The sequence below is a fragment of the Ceratosolen solmsi genome, unplaced genomic scaffold (genome assembly GCF_000503995.2).
Source record: "Ceratosolen solmsi marchali unplaced genomic scaffold, CerSol_1.0 scaffold57, whole genome shotgun sequence".
NCBI lineage: Eukaryota > Metazoa > Arthropoda > Insecta > Hymenoptera > Agaonidae > Ceratosolen > Ceratosolen solmsi.
This window is the reverse complement of record NW_011948427.1, coordinates 5067104-5092257: the sequence shown is the minus strand read 5'-3', so window position 1 is coordinate 5092257 and position 25154 is coordinate 5067104. Positions and strand designations below refer to the sequence as shown.

The window sequence follows — 25154 nt, the reverse complement described above, 5'->3', positions numbered from 1 at the left end:
TCCACACCTTCATTGCTTTCTTCTTTTCTTCTTTTCCACCTTTATTTTTCTTTTCAAGGTACTTTTAATTGTTCGTTCGCTATACTCGCTACACTAGCTACACTAGCTATAATCCATTGTTGTTATTATTTATTAATGAAATTTCGTCCAACTGAGCAGTGGTAATAAAATAATTTACTTGGACGTATGTCAATTTAACGTTAAGTTTGGGTAAATAATGACTCGCACTCATTCGTTCGCTTTCGATTTTATAATTAATTCGTCTTTGTCAATTAGAAGTTTATTCCGTTTTCTTTTATTTTTCCTTTTATTCTTAGTCTTTTTATCGCGATAAATTATTTCAATAACGAATAAATTGATATTAATCGTACGGATATATTAATGATGCTTATGAAATTAATTAGGATATTTGGTCATTGAGTTAGGAGTTAGGATCTCTGTGCAAAATTGAAAAACGAAACATATTGAACAATAGGACTTGAAGAAAGTTTATATTTAATCGGAATACTTGGTTAACAAATATTGTCTGTGAAATGCATTTTCGACTTTGTCAAAGAAATTTTATTGCTAATATAAGTACTGTTAGGCGAATGATAAATATTGAATACTGAATAAAAAAAAAAAAGAAAAAAAAAAGAAAAAAAGAAGCATATAAAGAACCTTTTCTATTATTAATAAAAAATAGTTAACCATGGGTATAAATTTAAATCTACGAACTATTTTGATCTACATGATAAGGCATCGAATAAATAAGTAATTTGTTTAAAATTTTAATATAAAATGCCACATTTGTCGGGCAGCTAATATTTTATAATAATGTGAAAGCGAAGAAAATAATTTTATTTCTAGATTAAAGTATGTAAAAAAAATTTATTTCTAACTGAAGAATAAAGATCTTTGAACGCGTAATTAGTTTTTTTATATGAAAGTTGTTTACTTTGTCTGCTTGTTTATTTATTTATTTTTTTCTTCTATTAAATATTATTCAAAATTATTCATAATATTTGTCAATTATTTCTTTATTTTATTCATATCATTTAGAACATTAATAAATATTATAAAAAGAATTACCAAGTGGCTCTTATATGCGAATAAACATTTAATTGAATTGTGCGTTATTTATTTCGATATTTGACGTTGAATTTGTTTACTCGGGCTTTTATTAAATTTTTCAATTCGGAGATGGAATGTTCTCTTTGTTAGATAAAAAAAAAGGTAAGAAATATAAATGCCATTAGTGTACATATAACACACAATATAAAAAGAAGATCACGTTGGTTAATGGTTCCCTTGGGAATACCTCTAAAACTGTTTAGAGCATAAAACTATTTTTAATTAAAAAAGACAAAATTGTTTAAGATTATCGATAGAACTTACGTTACGATAAATTTCTTTATTTACAATTTGTTCGATAATTTCACTATTTTATTGTATGAATTTAATTTGTTCATTATTATTGTTATCATCATCATCATCATCATCATCATCATCATCATCATCATCATCATCATCATCATCATCATCATCATCATCATCATCATCATCATCATCATCATCATCATCATCATCATCATCATCATCATCATCATCATCATCATCATCATCATCATCATCATCATCATCATCATCATCATCATCATCATCATCATCATCATCATCATCATCATCATCATCATCATCATCATCATCATCATCATCATCATCATCATCATCATCATCATCATCATCATCATCATCATCATCATCATCATCATCATCATCATCATCATCATCATCATCATCATCATCATCATCATCATCATCATCATCATCATCATCATCATCATCATCATCATCATCATCATCATCATCATCATCATCATCATCATCATCATCATCATCATCATCATCATCATCATCATCATCATCATCATCATCATCATCATCATCATCATCATCATCATCATCATCATCATCATCATCATCATCATCATCATCATCATCATCATCATCATCATCATCATCATCATCATCATCATCATTATTATTATCTAATCGACATGCACAGCGTTTTATAATCATTTGAATAATTGCAAATATTTAATCTAAAATTCCGTGAATTTTAAATAGCTTAAAATTAACGTCAATTTATAAAATTTACCCTTTGATTAACCGTTTAATCTTATCGTTTGGATATTTAGAAGTAAAAGTTTATCAATCGGTAATGGACCACGAACATCGGATAATATATATCATAAGCTTGAATTTTTTCTCCCATCGTAACTCCTTCCCAACCTTTTCCCAATCCCTTGTCTCACCTTGCTCGAAGGTTTTTACAACCAACGACTTATTCCAATCACGGCTGATGCAATTATCGAGTAAAATAGCCCGTCAGGCACGTCGCAAAGGGCGCATATAGCCAACCACGCTAGAACCAAACATAAAATTGTCACTCTTTCTCTTTCCTCCTGTTTTTAGCTTTTATTGCATTAGCGTTATCGCGCAGGTGGTGGAAAGAATATTCGTTTTAGCGGAACGCTCGTCTTCCTTTATCCAATTGCAAATTCAGTCAGTACTTGGCTTAGCCGGGACGCTAAGTAGGCGGAGAAAAACATATACGTTACCGTTTGCCTATGCTCGTGGTCGAGCGTAGCACGATGAAAGTACGGTGAAAGTGGCGCAAGCTCTCTCTCTCTCTCTCTCTCTCTCTCTCTCTCTCTGCATGTTGTACAAAAAGCACGGAAAGCGATCGCGCGAGGAGGCTAGGTAGGATAGCAATCGTAAAGGGGAAAAGCGCTGGAAGAGCTATGCCGAGGCAAGGCGTATTTGGGAGAAAGCGCCGAATTGACAGAAGGTTGCGAGAGACGGAGACGGATAATCCGACGCCCGAGCGTACATCGGCAATTTTGTGCGTGCGTGCTTGGCCGTGCGCGTGTGCGCGAGGAAAAAGATTGCGAGGGGCGAGGGAGTGGCGGTTGGGGCTTGATAGAGGAAGCAAGCGCGTTGGCGGGTATGGGCGGTGGGAGTGTGCGGGTGGGTGGGTGAGAGACAAAGAGTGGAAGAGAGGAAAAGAAAGAAGAGCGCGGGCATAAGCGTGGGACATGCCTACCCACCTAGGGGGAGAGAGGGAGAGAGCGAGAGAGCGGGCCAAAGGAGTAGGAAGAGATAGTGGGTAAAGCCCGCGTGGGGTGGCGGCTGCCAGTAGGAGCGTGAGAGGGGAGGTTGGAGCGCCCGTAGTCGCGACGAGCCCCGTCGAAAGAGGGTGGAGTCTTTCTAGATGGTGCATTCGGAGCTTCGTTCCGGTCTCGCGCGCGTGCTCCCTCGCTCTCTCTCCCTCTCTCGCTCCCTCACGTTATCGGGGCGCTCATCGGGGCCAATGGACGCCCGCAGCAGCCCCTAGCCGCCTCGGCCACACCCCCCCCGGAAAAAGGCTGCGCGCACGCGACTCCCACCCGACGATCGCCGTGGGGTTGGTGGTAGCGAGGGCCGTAGAGCCGGGCGGTTATTGAATTAGGCTTATCATTTGATTTTGAGGAGCACCACCAGCCGGTCGCACCGGACGCTCTTAAACGGCCTTGCCGCCGCCGCCACCACCGCCGCCACCACCGCCGCGACCACCGCCGCCACCGCCGCCACCGCCGCCGCCGCCGCCGCCGCCGCCGCGTACATAATCGCAATAATTCGATATCGAAGCTGATCTGATTATTAGGCGCTTGGCCTCGCTCTGAGGCGCTTTGCCCGCGCGGACGCTGAGGCAGAGGACGAGTGGGAGCTGAAGCGGGCGCGTGCGGCCGCCGTCGGCGAGGATCCTCGCGGGGCGCCGCCGCCGTCGAGGAGGATTGCGCGCGCGACTCCTCGAGATAGTCGCCACGGGAGCACGTGGCGAGGACCCTCTTTTTTTTGTTTTTCGTGGGTTCGATGGACGAGGGCGAGCACCGACTGCGGAGGAGCTCGTTGTTTTGGTGAACGGGGGAGACGTTGTTGCGGAGGAGAGGACTGTGATAAGGTGGACACGGGGAGGACATTGTCTTAGCAGACTGGTCGAAATGATAACCGGTTGAGAGCGGGGCTCATCTGCCGAGAATTTTGGTAAGGATCACATTTGCTTAGATTATCGAGCGGCTTCGAGAGCTTGTTCGAGTTACTTGAGTACCGGCAGCGTCTCTGCCCAATTTGGTACTTCAAGGACATTCATCGCTCATGCAGTTTCAGATTTATGTCTTGTTTATAAAAAAAAAAAAAAAAAAAAATAAAAAAAAATAAAAATAACAAATAGTAAATAAGGTTATTGGATGATGGTATAAGAAATGCGACTTCCACGTTCATTGTTAACTTGAAAATATTCGCATATTGAAAGTTTATTAGAAATCATTGCACATTAAATTCAAATTCACAAAGTCTGTCATACAAATATCGATCTATTTGATCGACTGTTAAATTTATTAATATTGTATTTATCAAATCACTTAACAAATGCGTTCTCTCGTTAAAATTCTTATTAATAATGAATAAGAAATAAAATTATTCGCCGTCTGTGGTATTTTTTTATTTTTAATTTTTTAATTTATTTTTTATTATTTATTTTTATTAATATAAGCTTGATACCTTATAGTAATTCTGTATTGTACAGTCATATATTATTTTTATCTTTAAGCATTGAGTAATTTTTTTCTCACTTCATCTAATAATCCATGGACTTCCCTCTATGTTAGATATTGAGACTTTTATGATTGTGCTTAAATATTATATATAAGATAGGAAATCTCTAAGTACCTTAGTAAATTTACATATAATTTTAATATATTTGAATGTCACGGATCTAGATTATTAGATTATTCATAAAACACATTATTAAAATTTTCTACAATATTATAAGTATTATATACAATATTATAGAAATATCGATTTTCATTAAAAACAATAAATGATAAAAAAAAAAATAATGTAAAAAAATTTATCAAATTTATTTACAACGGATGACTAGCTTATATCTATTTAAAAAATTAGCAAAAAAACTATTCGTTTTTTAAATTAATTCCAGTCAATTTGATGTGTATGTTTTATTTTGTTTTTTAAATACGTTAATTTTGCATAGATACAAATAATAATTATTGGAATATTTGTATATGTTAATGATGAGTTATGAACTATTACAATTCGAACATTTCTTGTAAGAAAACTCATTTTTCATATACTACGTCAATGTTACCATACTTTCATTTTTAATTCTATTTAAAAAATATTATAGATATATTGCTTGGAACAAAAAATTTCAATTTACATATAATGATCATTGTTATAGTTTGTAAAACGATCAAATGATTAATTCAGGTTGTTTTAAAGTATTTTTAGTATTTTTTCAATTCAAAACATAACTGTCATGTAGTTTTTAATGAATGTGTTATAATTCTTTAACATTAGAATGTATATATATATATATATATATATATATATATATATATTAAATATAATATATTAAATATAATATATTAAATTATATATTACAAATTAATAATATAAAATGAATTTAACTTATTGTAGATAAATATGTAAATTTTATAGCAAAGTTTTAGAATAAAATTTTATATAATGATAATGTAAATATTATTAAAAGTATTTATATGTATATATCGCTATAATATTCATATTTATGTAATTAGAATGTATCGTAGAATTTATTGTAAATATTGCCTGATTAAAACCAATGTGATATATTAAAGACAGATTACTAAAGAAAATGTAGTGCTTGTAATTTACATATTTTAAATAGCTAACTTCTTTTATAATAAAATTAAAGTTCCAAAGTTGTATAAATATAGCAAACTGTACTCTCCAAATACTTCTTTGTATATATATATATATATACATATATATATATATATATATATATATATATATATATCGAGGTATCGTGAACAATCCGAATGGAGGCATAAAAACTTTGTAATAATTATATAATTTTTTCCCTGCAAGAGATAGAATAACAAAATAATGAATAAAATTACATAAATGAAACACAGTTAAGTTAATATTAATCTATGCCAATATGCATAATCTTAAGTTACGTTTAGTTAAAGTTAAAGTAATTTAAATGCACTTTTAGTGTAATTATTTACGGATTTTCAATAGTAATCAGTACTGTTTTTCTGATACGTTGTTTTATATTGGGTATTTGTAATCGTAAAATGGAAGTGTCATATTCAATGTTTTCTAAAAAGAATTCATGATATTAATGATTACATCAGCGTTGATTAATATTAAGGAACAATGTTCTAAATTATTGTGGCTGACAAATCATTAGAATTTATAATTATTATTTATAATTATCATGACAATTATCACCATAATCATCTCTGTTTTGATCATCGTCATTGTTAATATGATTTTCATTGTCATTACCGTTTCTATCGTCATATTCATTGTTATTATCGTTGATATTAATATTATTATTATTATTATTATTATTATTATTATTATTATTATTATTATTGTTGTTATCGTCATAATTTTTATCGTAATCATTATTATTATCATTGTTATCATTGTTATTATTACCATAGTTATCATTGTCATGGCTAGTTATATTAAATTCTTAAAGAGTATGAAAGGAATATGGAGCAGTACCATTTGACATAAAAGATCGTTGCCGGTCCTCACCTATGTCATTAGGCTTTTTTATTTGAAAAATCGAGTAAATACGAAAACAAAAGCCAGCCGCGTATATCTATAAAAATGTTGGTCCTTTGCAGAAAAAACCGTACATGTCTTTTGCTATTGGAAGAGACTATGGGTGAGACGAGAAGGTACGTAGCGACTCAAAGGCCCTATTGTAATTTGATAAATTCCATATATTAGGCCACTACCATGCGAGCCGGCGTAACAATTACACTCCACCCACTGCCGATTGTAAGTTTTCGGATTGGCAATTACACATGGCCGAAAGCCGGTGCGACGGGCAGCAGGCGTGAGTCTATCAGGAAAAAAAGAAAGAAAAAAAAAACAAGTGGCAAAATATGTTTATTTAGGTATGGTCGTCAACGCGTAATCCACCCTCACTGCCGCAGCCATTGACGAGATCGAGAACCATGGACTACTCGTACTTGAACCAGGCGGCAGCAGCCGCGGCTGCGGGTTTCGAAGCCTCGAGCTGCGCCTTGGCCGCAAGCGAGATGCAGTGCGCCGGTTACGGGGATCTCGGCTCCTGCTCTCAGATGAGCCAGGCAGCTTACCGGTACACGGCCGCGCGGGCTGCCGCCGGATATCCGGGTAATGCCGGGACCGGTGGCGGGGGCGGGGCCGGAGGTCAGGGACTTGGCGCTCACCACGCGGCCCATCCTCACGCACACGCGCACCACGCTGGACACGCGGGTGCCTGCTCAGTCATGGCCGCGAGGAGTCAGGACGTCGTGCATCGGCACGCAGCCTCCATCTTCCCCTCGGCCATCAATCTGCAGGGTAAGTCGACCACTTTAACATCTAATCGTACGGACTTATTTTGTGCATAGAATCGAACGTGTGTGGTTGTTTTTTGTTCGTGTGTTACGGGGCGCTGGGAGTGGGAGAGGGAGTGAGAGGGAGATGAGGTTTGAGGGAGGAAGGATCGACGTGGAGCTGGTATCGGTATGTGCTACTCGCTTTGATCGATGGATCGATTGATAATGGCGATCGATAGGGATGGGATAGGGGATACACAGTTGCGGTGGTTAATCCTCTATTGCATTCCTAAAGCTGCCGAACTTCATCGATTGACCCACCTAGAAGTTACATTGTCTTACCTGCTTAAGCTTATTATTACCTACTTAAAACTATTCTATATGTTGCCCATGTGGTTTGTTATTATAACCTCATAAAAAAAAAAAAGAAAAGTCGAGATGATTAATCAGTGATGGTGATATCGTGATTGTACTACTGATCTACATGATCTAACTTGATGAACTACCCATGATCCCTATTAATGTTTGCAATTAATATTCGAAAATGGGCAATATTGGCAAAACGAATACAAACTCTAATGCTATTTCATGCTTTATGCGTATAATGATTTTACGGAGACAGTAGTAAGTGCGAAAATTATTATTCTTAGGACACTTTGAACGTTAAAATATGCTTAATATTTTTTACAAATCGATAATGTATTTATTTTCAATTTGGATAACATTATTTAAATGCGAGACGATTTATTGTATAAATGTCTTTAATAATCTATTTAATAATTTTTATAACTCAAATCGTTTGTACAGTAGACATACTGTACGCCTATTGTTATTATTTTAACGTACAAGACAATTAAATTAAATCAGTTGATTTATATTTTAAAATATTCAGGATTAATGCTTGTTTCGCAAATCGACTAATCGACCAAATTTACTCATCATAAAGTAATTTTTTAAATGTCAATTTGCTTTAATTGATAACGTCATTAAAATAAAAAAAAAAATGTTTATTTAATCTTTATCAGATAATATATAAATGATTATATTGGTTAATAGATATTTTTAAAGTGAAAGACATGTATATAATTCATTTCATTTTATTTTTTCTAATACGTATAACTTAATTGTTTTTAAGAGCTAAGAGGGCTTACTTAAGTATTATATCAATAATAATAATAAATTTTATAAATAAAAATAATCGATATTTATGCATTCTAGATAAATATAATATCTTAGAGAGAATTTAGAATTGTGATTATTTGACAAGAATAATTATTTCGTCTTTGTATACATTAATTTTCTAGTTAAACCATACTACGAATAATTTATTTACATATAAAAATCGTCTTATCGCTTTTTTATATAAATATATTAAGACTTGTATAGTATTGTCTTTTATTTTCTTATATATATAATTTAATATCATAAAATTTAGAAATTTATGTCATAAATGCTTATAAATGATAACATCTTATTTTTATTTCATTTTATGATTATTATTATCATTATTATTAATTATATATTTTATATATTCTTATAATTTCTAATTTTTTACCCAATACGGATATTGTAAATAACGGGCGGATAAACTAAGAATATAAAATTTCCGAAGAGCTCATCGCTAGTCTCATTGTTATTATTGACGAAAGTATATTATAAATGATATTATATGCATAAATCATTAATTTCAAGATATTATTTCGAGTTATCATTAAAGCTAAATAATACATTTACTTCTAGTAATAAAAATGTTATTGATGCTTAAGTATAATCATGTATGCATTTATATGGGACGATGAAATAATTATATAATTTATTACACTATTTTACACTACATTTTACACTATTTTCATCGTACGCTGAAAATTTTCAATTAGTTATTTAACTTTACATTACTTTAATAAATATATATCAATTTGAAATATAATTATTATTTGATAAGTGTAATAATTATGTGTAAGCAAAACTATTATTTATTTCAGTTTATAAGTATTAACAGTTTAATGTGTCAATGGTCAAAATTTTTGTAATAATGTTATTATTAAATATTAAAAAATATTTTTAAATAGTAGATTTGATGTTTGTTTAAATTAATATGTAAAATTTTTATTGCAAATTATTTAAAAATTTGCCTTTTATTTTATTTATTTATCTTTTTTTTTTTACTTCAAAAACAGAGATTTCATGCTGAAGTCTGATAAAAATTGATTTTTACTACTGCAAAGCATAATAATAACTCAATAAATAAATTGTATTAAGTAAAATATCCATTGTTAGAGAGTTTAGTAAAAGTTATTCTGAAAATCGAATTCTATTAAAAAATAATTTTGTTTTTACAAATTTTTTAGAATCGACACTGCCTAAAATGTAAGGACTGTTTGTATTATTGGCATACGTTACCTCTATGTTGTATGTTTATTCATAATAATTTAACTTACTAAAAGAAGTTAAAAAATCATAATTTAAAATTAATAAATAATTAAAAATTTCTTTTAACCACGAAACAATTATATTTAACAAAGATCTTATTATTAGAGAAGTCTTTTACTGTAAAAGATTTACGGTATACATTCAAACAAAGACATTGAATTCGTTCGGAGGAAAGAGAATAAAGGAAGGCCAGATGAAAAATAACATTGAAGGTGTTTGTTAAACTACTTAAACCTTATGTATAAAAAAGTACTTGAACGTTCGTATTGGTCAGTGGGATGGTGAACTGCCTCTTCTATTATAGTTTTACTCATCTACTTTATCTCTATTATTTTTATTACTATTCGTTCATATTTATATTCGTTTTCTTCTATAAGCTATACTTAATTAATATCAGTTTTTTTTTCTTTGTTTAAACAATTATAATTTAACAATTGATAAATTAAATTAACTCTTATGAACGATGTTAAGGAAACGTGACATTTAGTGAAAATTAACAGTACAAAGGCTCTTATTAATATTAATCTTTATTACGTACTCTGTTATATCTTTTGTATATTACATAACAGTTCCATACAAACTCATTGTAATTTATAAAAAATTCTACATTTAAAATTGACGTGAAAGATTTTGTTAAACATATCTTTGAGCAAGTATGAAAAAGTGAAGAAACTTTTTAAAATAAAACTTTTACCGCATTTCTATAGTTAATTATAAATTTTGTATTTTAATAGAGTTTACGTAAAAGAAATAGGGGTATGTGAAATTTTTAATTATATTTATATTAGAGTGAGTTAATATTTTTCACGGTTATATTATGACCGAATGTTATTCATTTTAGGATTTAAAACTTTTAAGAAAACATTCAATCAATTCATTAATTACAAGTTTTATTTTACCTGCTCGTCTGCTACATTCCAAAATATTATAAACTTAAGTTATAGTAATACTAATTTGCGAAACAGTTTTTAATGTTTACCTAATTTAGAAATTTCACAGTAACTATTACTAGATATTTTCTATATTTTCGTTATTAATTATTCCTATAATTAATTTTTTCTTTATATTTTGATATTATTTCAACTGTTTTTGAAAATAAATGCTGATTTCAATATAATATTTAATAATATTTTAGGATAATTATGATATTATGTAAAAGTATGAATCGCTGCATTGCAGTGGAAATTTTAGTCTGTTGCGATGTCTTAAAAAATAAAGAATTACATAAATTTTAAAAAGGTTCTTACGTCTTTTAATTATCATAACACTTGTTGAAAAGATAAAAAGATTGTTTTATATTAAAACAAACATAATTTTCAATGAAGTTTATTTCCCGATTAACCCAATGATGTCCATCCGATTAAACAATAAATAGCAGGTTAATTTAATAAATATTGAAAGACTGTGAATCGGCTTTCATTGGTTATAAACAATAAGAGCACTGATAAAAAAGTGAATTGCATATTACTCTCAACAGTCGTGAATTTACGAAGAAATTTTGTTATTTTATTACGATTTAAGTTTTGGAATTATAAGCTTTCAAGTATCAGGACTAAGTTAATATTTATTATATCTTTCAATTATTATTTTACCTACATCAGTTAAAAAACACAATAACGAGGAGTTATGCATTTATTTACTGATTAATTAAACAATGTCCCCGTATATATATATATATATAATTTTATATTAAGTAATTAATAAAAATTAACATGAAAAATGCTTTTCGTACATTATGTAGATCAATTGTGCGTCGAAATAAAATAAAATGTAGTTTGTATGTTGAATCGTCCACAGCGAAGCTTGGTAAAGTAAACGGAAAAACTTGCACGGAAGTACAACATAAAATCGTCTCGACTTCCCTCTGTCTGCCTACGAAGGCAGCAACCAAGCGAAGCGTTACGGTTATAGAAAAGTAGAGAGAAATAGAGAGGAGAGATAGAGAGATAGAGATAGAGAGAGAGAGAGAGAGAGAGAGAGAGAGAGAAGAGAGTGGAGAGAGAGGAGAGAGAGGAGAGAGAGAGGAGAGAGAGAGAGATAGAGAGTGAGCTAGTGAGAGTAAGTGAACGTGGGACCGAGGGCAGGAGGATGAGGGAGAGCAAGAGAGTACAGCCCTCGACGACAAGATGGCACTGAAAATCAATGGATGTTCCGCGCTGGCTATCTCTTTTCTTCCCTCGTTCTCTCTCACTAACTTTCTCACTTTCTCTCGCTCTTCATTTCTGTCTCTCGCTCTCTTTCTCGCTCAGTCATTGCTATGGTTACGTCCCTCAATGCTGGCGAGGGGGACGAAGCAGTCGCTCCTCCTTGTCCACTATACATCTCTTCTAAGTTGACTCTTGTAGGGGCTTTCTTGCCTTTTTTAAACTTGGAGTTTTAACATTTTATTTGCTTCCATCATATCATCAACTAACTCCATATTGTTTGTTAATTGATTTTTTTTTTTACATATTTCGGTTCAGCCGCCACTCGATTCTTCGTCTCTCGGGCTCATCATATGTATGTGTAAAATCTGCAATAAAAACCAATAAAAACTTACATCTATTTCTTAAGTTTAAAATATTGTTTATTTATTTTTACTTTTTTAAGAATTTCTCTTAACATATGACTTGTGGTGCCATTATATTCAAGCTATTGATGAATATTTATTGTTCGCGCCCCTATCGTCGCATTTGAAACATATTTAGGTTATGATTTTTAGTAATTTTTTTATGCTTAAAATTTTCATTATTTAAAACTAAAGAAATAAAATATGGCGTAGTTAATGCAACATTATTATTGAATTATCACCATTACAATACTTATTGATGTAGAAATAAATTTGTTTTAAAGTAATTCTCACTTTGTTGACGATACCAAATGTTTAGTTTTATATCATCCTTGTTATAATAATTGACATTAACGTGTTAATATATTATTAATAATATATGTATATATATATTTATATCATACACTAATGATTATAATTCTTAATATTATCATCCCTTTAAAATTTACTATATATTATATATTATATTAATTTATAATACTGATAGAAAGTATGTAATTTATAATTTATATTGTACTAACTATTATAATAATATTTATTTTGATAATTCACAATTTATGCTTTAAATAATATGAACAAAATCATTATAAATACAAAATTTTTAGTATCTGTTTATTAAATTATATTATAAATGCGCAGGTGTAAACTACATAAGTGACTAAAATAATGAAATCGTATATTATTCATAAATTAATATATTTTTTATATATTTATTTTTTAGTAAAATATATTGTTTTAGTTTTAATAATAACAGCAGATTGATTTTTGTTAATATTTCACATCCTTTGTTATACTTTTATACTTGACATAGTTATTTATAAAAATTTGAATAGATATATATATATTTATTATATATATATATATGAATATTAAAAAAAATGTATATAAATTTAAAGTAATACAGTTGTAAATTTTTATTAATAAATTTCACATGCAAATCATAAAATCCATAATTCTATAGTAAATTTTATATTCCATTATAGTACATAGTAGCCTGTGATTATTTCCTTTACACAAAGACAAATTCAAAGACAATAAATGAATGTATTATCATTACATTGTAATCTAAAACTTTTTTATTTTCTAAATTTCTTGCATGTATCTTATATACAACTATTTATTTATTGATATTCATTTATATGTACTTAACATTTATTTAAACATTATTTAGACTTTCTTTTATCATATTTCTATTTCGATATTTAAAATTTTTTTACAACACTTTAAAATATGATTAGATAATAATTAAAAAACATCATTCTTATATAAATATCCATGTTCGAAGTATGTGATTGGGGCCAAGATTTCAATCGCTTTTCAACAGGATAACATTGAGCAGAATTTTAATGATTATAATTTATGATTATTGTTATCACTATATCGATTATCAAGATATATTTTAATATATTTACAGATTAAAAATCTATAAATTATAATGTCAATATTTTCTAAGGTAACAAAATTAATTTTCGTAGTTTATTTATTCACATAATTATTTTATGTTTCTTTTTTCTCAACTACCTATCAATTCAATTTTATTTCCAACTTATAATTTCATCATTACTAATTATTATTTTTTTAAATTTCAAAATAAATTAATGTTATATCCTAAAAATTAATTACGCTATTTAATATTATTGCTTCTCACATTCTTAGTAAAATTTAATAATATATTTTGAAATTAGTTGTGTAGTTGCTGCTTTTGACTCGACACGAACCATCTAATTATACCTTTAATCATCAATAAAATGTATTTCTGTTAAAATGTATGTTGAATTAAATTAATTCGATTAATTAAAATGATTCATGGGATTAAAATTTTAAAGATATTTAATGGGTCGATTAAAATTTATAGATATTGATTATATCATGTGAAATTTTCATTTTTTTCTTTAATAACATTGCTCGCTAATAATGACGAAACACGGATAATGATAATTTTAAATGACTGAATGATTTTTCACAATAAATTTTGTTTAATTAGATAATTATATTTTTCATACAAATTACTAATTGATATTGTAATAAAAATTTTATCTTTATATTCCATAACTATCTCATTTAACATATACGAAATTTTTCATAATTTAGATATTAGTGTTTAATTAAATGTATCTTACACAACATTTATTAATACAGATAAATCATATAAAGATTTATCTGTCAAGCAGAGTTTTATATTAATTTACTATCAGTTTTTAAATTCTTGCTTCCATTAGTTATACAAAATTTCGTTTATTATTTATATGCTTCATGTTATTATTTTACAATTATATTTTTTCCTTCAATTATTCTTTACATTGTTTTAATTTTACCAAAAAGCATTGATTGATGTATCGGCATTTTTTTCATTGTAACATAAAAATGTGAAAATAATTCACATTTTCTTAATACGTAATGTAGATGTTAGTATAAAGGAAAACTTTACCAATTTTCAATATCTTTAATTGGCATTTAATATGAAACATTGGCATATAGTGATGATTTTTATATAAATTATTACGTATGATCATTATTTTTATCGAATTTGGTATATATATAATTTATATTGCAAAAATTTTTTATTTAAAAGAAATTTAGTAATGTTTTTAAAATTGTTTCCATATATATATATATATATATATATATATATGTTAATATATAAATAACTATATGTATTCATAAATACATGCCCAAGTTTTATTATTTTACTAAAACACTTATTTCAATTTTGTATATAGAAATAAGGATTTTATAATTTACAATAATAGTCAGTAGTGTTTTAAAACTTTTTATATCATGATTTTATGAATTTATGGTGTATAAATTATGGAAACAAATTCAATTAGAATAAAGTTTATTGATCATTGTATCAAATTAAATTGTTATATTGAATTTTATTAGTGAAAGTTCAATTATTTCATTACTATTCAGCTATTAGAACTAAAATAAATCTTGAATAGTCAAACTTGAATATCCACACATTTCTGAATTAAACATCTTCTACGATCACTTTATCATAGAATTTCCGAATTCAATCGCTCAATTGAAATTATTTAAGTACTTCCGCTCTAAGAGAATTTCGCGTGTCAATGTGCTACGACTAATTCATGTGAAATATTAATCAGTCAGATAATTAGTCGTTTTTCTTAACCGATTTAAAAAAAAAAAAAAAAAAAAAAAAAAAAAATTTAATAATGTTTATAATTAAGAATTTAAGATTTGAAGTGCTTAATTAATCTGCAAGCACATAAATAAATGTAATAACTAGTTTATTTATTAAGATAAACTTTCATTTGATATATATTATCGATATATATAATTAATATAGTATTAATACAATTAATTTAATCACTTAGTTGTGCAGTAGGTCCAGCTAAATAAATATTAATAATGAAATTTCACAGTTAGATATGGAGTTTTGTAATGTTTAAAATAAATTTTTTTCACCATGTTAATTTCATATAATTTTTTTTTATTAAATATACGTGTTCATTATAATCATTGGAATAATAATTAATAATACTTTGCAAAAATGAATAAGTCATAAATAATATATATATATATATATATATATATATATATATATATATTGTTAAGAGAATTCATAATTTTATTAATAAACGTCATTTATTTAAATCCATTTTGCAATCAGTGCTTTATTTAAAATATTATATGACACTTAATTTAAATAATTGGCTTAATAGAATATGTCGAAGAATAAGTTATCTCTAGATTATTGTCTTGGATTCATTTGATTATTTAATAATGTGTATTATTACAATAAATAAATACATTTATATTTTGTTTGTATGAAAATATAAATATAATTTTGTCGATTTTCTACGTAACTTTGCAGTTTTCTTTTGAATATTTTATCACCTACGAAGAGAATATTCGACTTATTGCTAATTATTTCTACTTCTCGTGGTAGTACATAATTATTAGTGATAATTAATTTAATTCTTACATATAGGATGAATTTCAATGTGCCCATAAGCTTATGTTTATAAACTGGCATATATAGAGTGAGTATGTCTACTTTAATAACAAGATTTACGAAATCAAATTTGAATTTATTTGAAGGTATGTTGGAAAAAGTTTTAAAAAAAATTTTTCTTTGTTCGAGAATAGATTTCCCAGACTTATCCACTAATTGCAACAAATATATATTCTTAATTGATGGAACTTGGAATTTTGATCGTCTACTGCTTAAGATATTCCATGGCACTCCTAAATAAGATTGTTTAACCTTTTAAGAATAATGATGTTACTGCAAACTTGATCATTTATAAGCCGATTGTTAATATAATCAATATGCCGTGGAATTATTACTCCCAGTACAGCTCCACACACACCATAGTCTGTCTCTATATTATCGCTTATAAAAAAATCTTTATAATATAATTGTTTTAATAATAATGCGACTAGTAATGTAGTAGGAAAAGTTTGACGTATGGATTTGTATGGCAGTGTCGAAGACAGAAGATATCAATCAGAAGACATCAAGATAGAAGAAGAAGAAGAAGAAGAAGACGAACTACTTTTATCATTATTAGGTACATCTTCTTGAAAAAGAAAATGGCGGGTTGTAAAGCAAGCAGCTTGTCCATCAAGGCGGGGCTGTAAAAATTCGCGGCACATAAATAATGCGCGCAGTTTGTGTAATTGTGCGTGTGCGTGGGTGTACGGTTGGCGAGGTTCGTGAGGAGGGTTGCACGGGTTTGGGCGATCGTGAGGGACGGGGATGTAGGTGGGATGGGAAAGGGAGGTGGAGAGCGGTGGCAAGTAAATAAAGGAGAAGAGAAAAATAAAAAGTGGGGCGTGTTGCTTTCAGGCGGTCTTGGATACAAGGCGTACGCCGGTCACGACGGCCTCGCGGAGAAGCGCAAGCAGCGCCGTATACGAACGACGTTTACGTCGGCCCAGCTCAAGGAGCTCGAGAGTGCCTTTCAGGACACGCACTACCCCGATATCTACACGAGGGAGGAGATCGCACTGAGGATTGATTTGACGGAGGCCAGGGTGCAGGTGAGTGAGCCCGCCCCTCTTCTATCCCCGATCCCACCCCCGTGCCCGTCCCTTTGCCACAATTCTCTCCACGTGATGCCAAGGCATCGTTTGGTAAATTAATTATTCAAGCGAGCAGAGCCGCCTCGGTATCGGTCCTGCTCCATCAAATATGTAATTCCTCTCGAGCGATGCCAAAGGAGATGAGGATATATCGCGCGGATGTGCCCCGAGGATGGCCTTCTTTTGAGTAATCTTCGTTTCGTCTCGTCCGTGGATAGCTTATCTTTGACTTTGGGCTTCGGTGCGCCTATTGATACGTCAAGGTTACTTGTTGTATCATTCGATAGATTGTCGTGATAATGACGTACGAGCCACTTCTCTTACGTCGTCGATACGGTCTGCACGAGGGAATAAAATTACCTTGTTCCGTTGACGTTGCTCGAAGTATTCTTCAATGTGCCGCATTGCAACACGTTTATATTTAATCCTTTGATAAGCGATTTGTCTTGCTCACCTGGATTTATTTTATTAATTGAAGTGTTTTAAACTTAATTGTTTAGGAGGGCATGAATAATTCCTCGACGCAACTAGAATATGCAGCCGATAATTTGCCTTGTGCCTAAAGCACAGTTTTCCTCTGTGAAAATCGAAAATGCATTATCAACACAAATTACGTATCGCTAAATCATTTACATCTGAATATCATTTAAATGGATGTCATTTACAAATGATCGTTTAAAAGTTGAATTAATACGTTTTGAAGTTGAGCAAAATTTTCAATATTAATTTGCAAATTAATATGTGTTCTCACATTAATAATATTATCCTTTGTAGGAGTGATAAGTGACATGCTTATAATGTTTTGTAATAACATATGTTAACCAATGACGAGTGATTCTATTATGGTAGTTTACTAAGCCTATTAATTTTTAAAGTACTTAAGGTTCTAAAACTTAAATCTTTATCGTTCCATTTAATAACTACAACTAGTTACTTTAAATTATTTTTATAAAAGTTTTTATCGCCTATTTCATAAATTTTGTTTCACTTTTCATTATATATAAAATGCTCGGTTACATAAAGCAAGGTCTTAGAAAGAAACTCTTACATTTTTATTAACTTTATTTTCATTAACTTTAATATATACATTCAATTAGAAATATATACATTTAATTAGAAATTAAAATTCATTTAATAATTTCAATGTGCGTTGGAGTCGTTTTTCTTAAAGATGAAATTTGCATAATACGACTTATAATAAAGATAAATGTGCAGTAATACAGTCAGCAATGGGCATTGTTTAATGTCGAAAAATCTGGGCAATAGCCTTAATGTCCGATTATCGTCTATTTTAGATTTGCAGTAATCGTGAACGAAGGGTTCCTGTTCACACGTTAAATCAAGGAACCTAAGCGCCATTCTTTCCTTAAACCGTTAGGTGAAGGTAAACAATTTTTCATTTTTGTCTGCGTTTTAGCATACATAGCGGCTCTTCTTCCCCCTTATAATTGTAGTAGCTTTTAAGCAAGGACACGTCGCATAATACAGTCAGAGACGATAATTTAGAGTAAATTCTAACGAGAGCTTGGACGGCCTGACCTCTCGGCTTTTAAAATATCCAGTCATCCAGTTAATCATCGAAGTACATCGAGTAAGAAAGACGAGGACCAATGGGAGTGCCCGATGTACAGTATACCCTTTTAGAAAGAAAAGCAAATAAGAGATTATGTCGAGGTAGGAGAGCGGAGCTTGAATGAAGAATGATTTGGGATCGTCTAGAGGGGGCGGGAAGGAATATCGCTCGTCCTGTACCGTCGAGCACCGGTCGGGGTTGCCGGGCATTGGCACTGGTGGTGGGCTGCCCCGGAGTTCCGAGGGTGTGGGTGTCGGTCAGACTAGGGGCGATAGGGGAGTGGGAGGGTACAGAGACGTATGTCCTAATCGAGTTACTGCCATGGCGAAGTTTCACCGGGAGACGGAGGAGCGCACCTGTGCGGAGGCCGACTCGCTCGACGCTTGATGGATTACATTGGCTTGCATCCTTGACGGGTCATCGCGCGAGAATTTCCCACCGAGCGCGCCTTGATTAAGATGGCTAGTCGTTATATCGCTTATCCCCATCGCGAGATCCTTCCTGTCTCTCATAATGATCCAAGTCCGTGCTCCTTATCTCGAATCGTGTCCACGAGGTGATTTTGTCGTATGCCGTTGTTGGCTCGTCGTCAGTGAAGTGGCTAGGATCGAGACATCGCAGCGATTAAATATTATTATTTCTTGAGGTATAGATAGACTGTATACTTAGAGGCTCCCGATGCATTATTTTAGGCTCATTTAACACCGAATATGTCAGATATGATAGTCCAATTTCATAATAATATCACAATAAAATATGTAAAACAAAAAAGGGAAAAAAGTTTTATCGAATGAATGGATTGTTGAGCTAAAACAACTGCTTAATACGTCTAAATATATCAAGATGTATATATATATATATATATATAATTATCTAATATGATAAGGAAATATCTATATCTAGTCAAAAGTTGTTAGGTATTTTAAAATCCTTAATGGTATACATTGTTAAAAGTATTATATCAACTTTAGCGTACTGTCGCGCATTTCCTGAATCTATTATTCAACCACATTAATGAATTTCATTTCATTCTCTTGTCTGGAATCTATTTCCTATTTCCTATACTCTCCTTCTATACTCCAATGAAGTATCTTGAAAATCAATTAAACGATAATAATAGTAATAACAATACCATAATACAAAATAAAAGACAATAATAATGGTGGGCGACGATGATAATAAGGAACGAAAGACCATGCAATGATCTCGTATTCGTAAATATCCTTTTAGACGGTCATAAAAGGGCTAGTTTCTATTTTCGAATGTGTCTAATCAGTTTGTCCCTGCTAGGAATACGTCAGCGCCGTCTAACACTAGTAATCGTTTGTGATCTGCACCCGCTAAATTGAGTCACGGTGCAATTAAAGTATACGGTATTTCATATCTTTATATATGCATATTATATATATATATATATATATATATATATATCGTGGAGTAATTTTATCAAGAATTTATAATTAACGGTACGGGCGCAACGACACGAAATGAATTTAAGGCCATGAGATTGTAAGGGCGTCTCCGACTCCTCATTGACAATCAGAGTTTAATAAAATATGTAAAAGTTAACGACGATTTCAGTTACCCTATATCTGTATACCGAAATACATTTAGCAAAAACGTTCATTATTAAAAGGAAAAAAAAAAAAAAAAAAAAAAAAAAAAAAAAAAAACAAACCCCAGAACAAAGATAAGCAGTTATGTTATTTATTTTCGGAATACACATAAGGACAAATGAATTTACATTGTTACAAATTTATTATTACAATAAATTGACGACCTGAAGATTCGGCATATACTGGTTTAAACAAGAGTAAAATTTGTATGTATAAACCTGGCGTTTAGAGTGGGACGTCGGTCGTTTTGGCATCCCATAGCGTAACGAAGGAGTCTGCTTCATAATACACATCCTCCAAATACTCGAGCATAAGATTCCATAAAGCAATCTCACATATAGAAAGGATCTATAAATGGACGCAATATTGAGTTATCGTCGCGACGTTATGAATGAAATAGATATAGGTTCGCTGGCAGAGGTGTAGCGGCGCATTTAATGATGCAATGCCATCCTCCATCTCACTCGTCTTATCGAGGACGTTTTTGTGTGCTTTGTCGGTTAATTGCATTTCAGCTTCCTTTATAACGTCCTAAGTCGGTGGAAGGAGCGAGTGGAGCCTCGATAATTCACAAGCCACACCATGATCCATTCATCCTCAACCCTGAACGCATTTGTTGGACTTCTCTCAATCCCTCCCTCTTCCTCCTTCTCCCTCTTCCTCCTCCACTTCCTCATCCTCCTTCTTCTTCTTCTTCTTATCTATTTTCTTATGTCCTTGTTACGCTACATCTCCCTTTCTTCGTCGTTCTGCTGTTCGCTTGGGAAGAGAAAGAGGGACGTTTTCATATCATATTAATGGCGCTCGTTAGAAGAAACGCCTTTGTCTCCTTCGTAAGTAAATAACATTTAGTTTACTTAGAGTCGATTGATTTGTGTAGCTTCCTCCGTTTTTTCTCTTGTTACGCGCTGAATCGTGGCGATGAAGTTCAATGGTGATTACAAACGTTTGTTTGTTTGGAGAAATTCATTTCGTACACTTTCTTTGATTAACCGTTACTTTTACGGTGATTGTGTGAGTTCGTTCTTCGCAAATTTGAAAGGGATTTTAAAAGTTATTCTTTAAAGCTCTACTCTTTCGAGAATTAAGTACTCTAATTTTTGATAGGCAGTCCAGTAAAATTCTAGAATGCAATCTATTAATTGTCATGTAATTTGATAAAAAAAAAAAAAAAAAAAAAAAAAAAAAAAAAAACTAATTTACTTAAATATTTTCAATATTTATTAAACGATTAAATACTTCTGCTATATTTCCGGTACAAGGACATTTATTCGAAACTTGAAAAGTGACAATGTATATTCGTAGTTTCATATTTACTTCACAATTTGTTTCATTATCTTTAAGGATTTTAGAAAACTTGGGAAAATATTGTTTTTTTTTATTTTTTTTAGTTTTTGATAACGTAATTTCTTTTATTATCCGTAGGTTAAACGAATCGATATAATTAAAGAATCAATATAATTGCACATCGTTTCTTTTTATCTAAATTTTCACAGTATTGTCGAGTATATATGAGAATAAGAAATATTTGTTTCATGTAGCCTGCTCCTTAATTAATTGAAAAAACTTTAACTTTTACAATAGATAATAACAATAATTTAACTTCTTAAATATTATTCGTTTATTTATGATTGAAAAAAGCTATTTATCCAAACAAACAAATCTCTTTATAGATCAATAAATTACACCATTGCATCCTATGTATGGTAAAAAAAAAAAAAAAAAAAAAAAAAAAAAAAAAAAAAAAAAAAAAAAAAAAAACAGAAACCATGAGATTACCAATTACTTTAATGGTTTATTTTGAAGATGTTTTGAGCATTTAAAAGTCACTATTTTACGTCGTCTCTTTGTAATTGCATATTTTATTTTATTTATCTCCAGTTGTTATATTTATCACAGTTGTGAATATTTTGTATTATATCGTTATTCGACAATAATTCATTAACAACAAGCATATTTAGAGTTAAAAGTTTGTATATTAAGTAATATTGCGCGTGTAAAGTGTATATAAAAATATAATTTATGATCTGTCGGATGGCACGACTAAGGACACGTCTAGTGAAAAAAAAAATCCGAGCGCCCGCACACGCGTGCGAAAAGTAAGCTGCACGTGGGAGGAGGAAAATTTCTCGCCATCGACTTTGCCACATGAATTATGTAACGATGACTCTGTCCGCCGCCATTGCGCGAACGCCGATTATGAAACTTTGGGAGTGGTGCAGCCGAGGCACGAATTTTCCAGAATAACGACAAACGTCGCGAGATTGTCAAAGCGGCCTCCAGCAGTGCCTTTAATCAAATACACGGCTGCAGTATTTCCCTCTCTGTCTCCCTGTGTCTTGTTATCCCTATGATTTTATCTTCTGGGCGCATGAATCATTCATGAAACGTGTTATAAAAGGATAAAAAGTGGAGTTGTAGATGGTAAAGTTGGGGGAGTGCGCGGGATCGCGATCCAGATGCAGTCGTCGAGCTTTTTCTCTATCTTTCCGTTTTCCATGATTGGCCACACTGCGGGAACGTCGGTTATGAATTTCTTATTTAATTTAAGTTTTTGGAAGTAGCTATGATGCGCGCGCAGAATTGTATCCTCGAGGCAGTCGTATCGTATATTCTGGAGATACATCGAGTTGATCTTATGCTTTGTTTCAACACGAACAATCTTACGGCAAGAGACATTTTTCTTTCATTAGGCACATTAGGCGGGTAATTCCGATTGGGGGATGACCGCATCCTTACGTGAAGTGCTTTAAACGAAGTACAAGGGATTCTAATTTCACTTTGGAAAATTATCCGATGGCATATTCGAAGCGATGTTGATATGATCTTAAAAATTTATAATTGTGCAAGAATTTTGAGCATTATTTAATTTAAAGTTTTGAATTATATAATATAATATTAAAATTTCTAAAATTAACGTAGAATTTCATATTATTTAACGAGTGATGTTTATCTGTAAAGCGATGTAAATCTAAAGTGATTTTTAGTTTCACCATAATATGTCCATAGGGACCTGCAATCAATACAAAAATCTCGAATAATAATCAACATGTAAAGATAAAATGGATTAATCATAAGCACGATTTAGTTTATTGAAATGTTTGAATAGACAATAAAATAGCTACGTGATGATTTGCTTTTTTAGTCATCGACTTTCGTAGTTCGCGCTCGACGGTTCCGTGTCTTACTCGTTCTGCCAAAGTCAGTTTATGTTTTTTGTGAATGTGGGAGCAGAGAGAGAGAGAGAGAGAGAGAGAGAGAGAGTGAGGCGGCGAGTGGGTCGGGATGTAACAAGGCACAATACGAGAAACTCACGACTTAGCGAGGATTCAACGATCCTTTCCATGTTGGGTAGTGAGCATCGGAATAATATTGGCAGCGACTTGGAGTGGAGTTTGCCTTCGAGTCCTTCGCTGTGAGTTTGAGAGTCGGAGGCCGAGTCGTTTTCGTTCCTATTAAATATAAATTTTCGTGTTTATTCCATTGCGAAAAAGGACTCGAAAAGAAAAATCATTAGTATATATTTATGTTCTTGAATAAAATTATTGGTTGCACAATAACTTGATAGACGAACAAATTACTCTCATTTATTTATATATAAATCTCGGCGTTACAATGGTAATTTTATGTTCCGATGAGGAATAATTTTTATTGATCTCGTGTCGCTTGATTTTGTTGATCACAAAAATGTAATTACACGCTGTTCGCAAATTATGATCCCAGTTTGTTTTATTCTGTTTGTACAGTACTTTTGGATTTCAAATAAAACAAAAAAAATTTGACCTATGATATTATCGTTCGTTGGTTCTAAAAAAAAAAAATCTATAAATTTATAGGTATTTACAAAATTTATTAACAAAAAAATTGGTAATTTACATTTACGTGTTTTTTTTTTTCTTTTTTTTTTTTTTATAAAAATTGTTTGTATTTTTGCTAAGAAATAAATTTGAGCGTCAATTTACGAATGAGATTGTTTAAATGAATTGCATTTACTTTCATTTTATTAAAATATCATATATTTATATAAAATAAAAGTTATCGTTCTTAACAATAAAATATCCTATTATTAGTTAATATTAAATTATTAGTTAATAACACTAAATGTTAATCGTAAAATGAAAAAATGACGCATATACCCGTTTAAATACTGTTTATTGGCATTTACGTACCGAAATTCTGACAAATAGATATTATCAATTATAACAATAGTAATAAATAATAATATAGTAATTACATCAATTTATTTAGAACATTGCAATATAGGATTCGCGTAAAGTAATGAATAGTATGTAGAAATGTAATTAAGAGAATGATTTAGTAATAAGGCTTTTGACGTGAGAAAAGACTTGAAATTTTGTTTGAATGATGAAAATGTTAATTGAAGGAGAATGCAGGAAAGGAACAACATGCATCGTCATTTAAGACCAGGATAATAAAGGCAGAGGTGACGGTTTAATTATCCAGCGGGTTGCGGTCAACTCGCGACCGCCATTTTCGCACTTGGAATCTCTCGGTTGCTCCTT

At 31.3% G+C, this 25154-nt stretch overlaps 1 protein-coding gene across 1 annotated transcript in view; it reads left to right on the top strand.

The window, feature by feature from the left end:
• Positions 1-7056: 7056 nt before the first annotated feature.
• LOC105363479 (paired mesoderm homeobox protein 2A) overlaps positions 7057-25154 on the top strand; it is a 35250-nt gene continuing 17152 nt past the window's right edge. The window contains exons 1-2 of the mRNA XM_011501191.1: positions 7057-7434; positions 17207-17400. Coding sequence (XP_011499493.1) covers positions 7065-7434; positions 17207-17400 — 564 coding nt within the window. The 5' untranslated portion in view covers positions 7057-7064. The remainder of the gene's footprint in view (positions 7435-17206; positions 17401-25154) is intronic.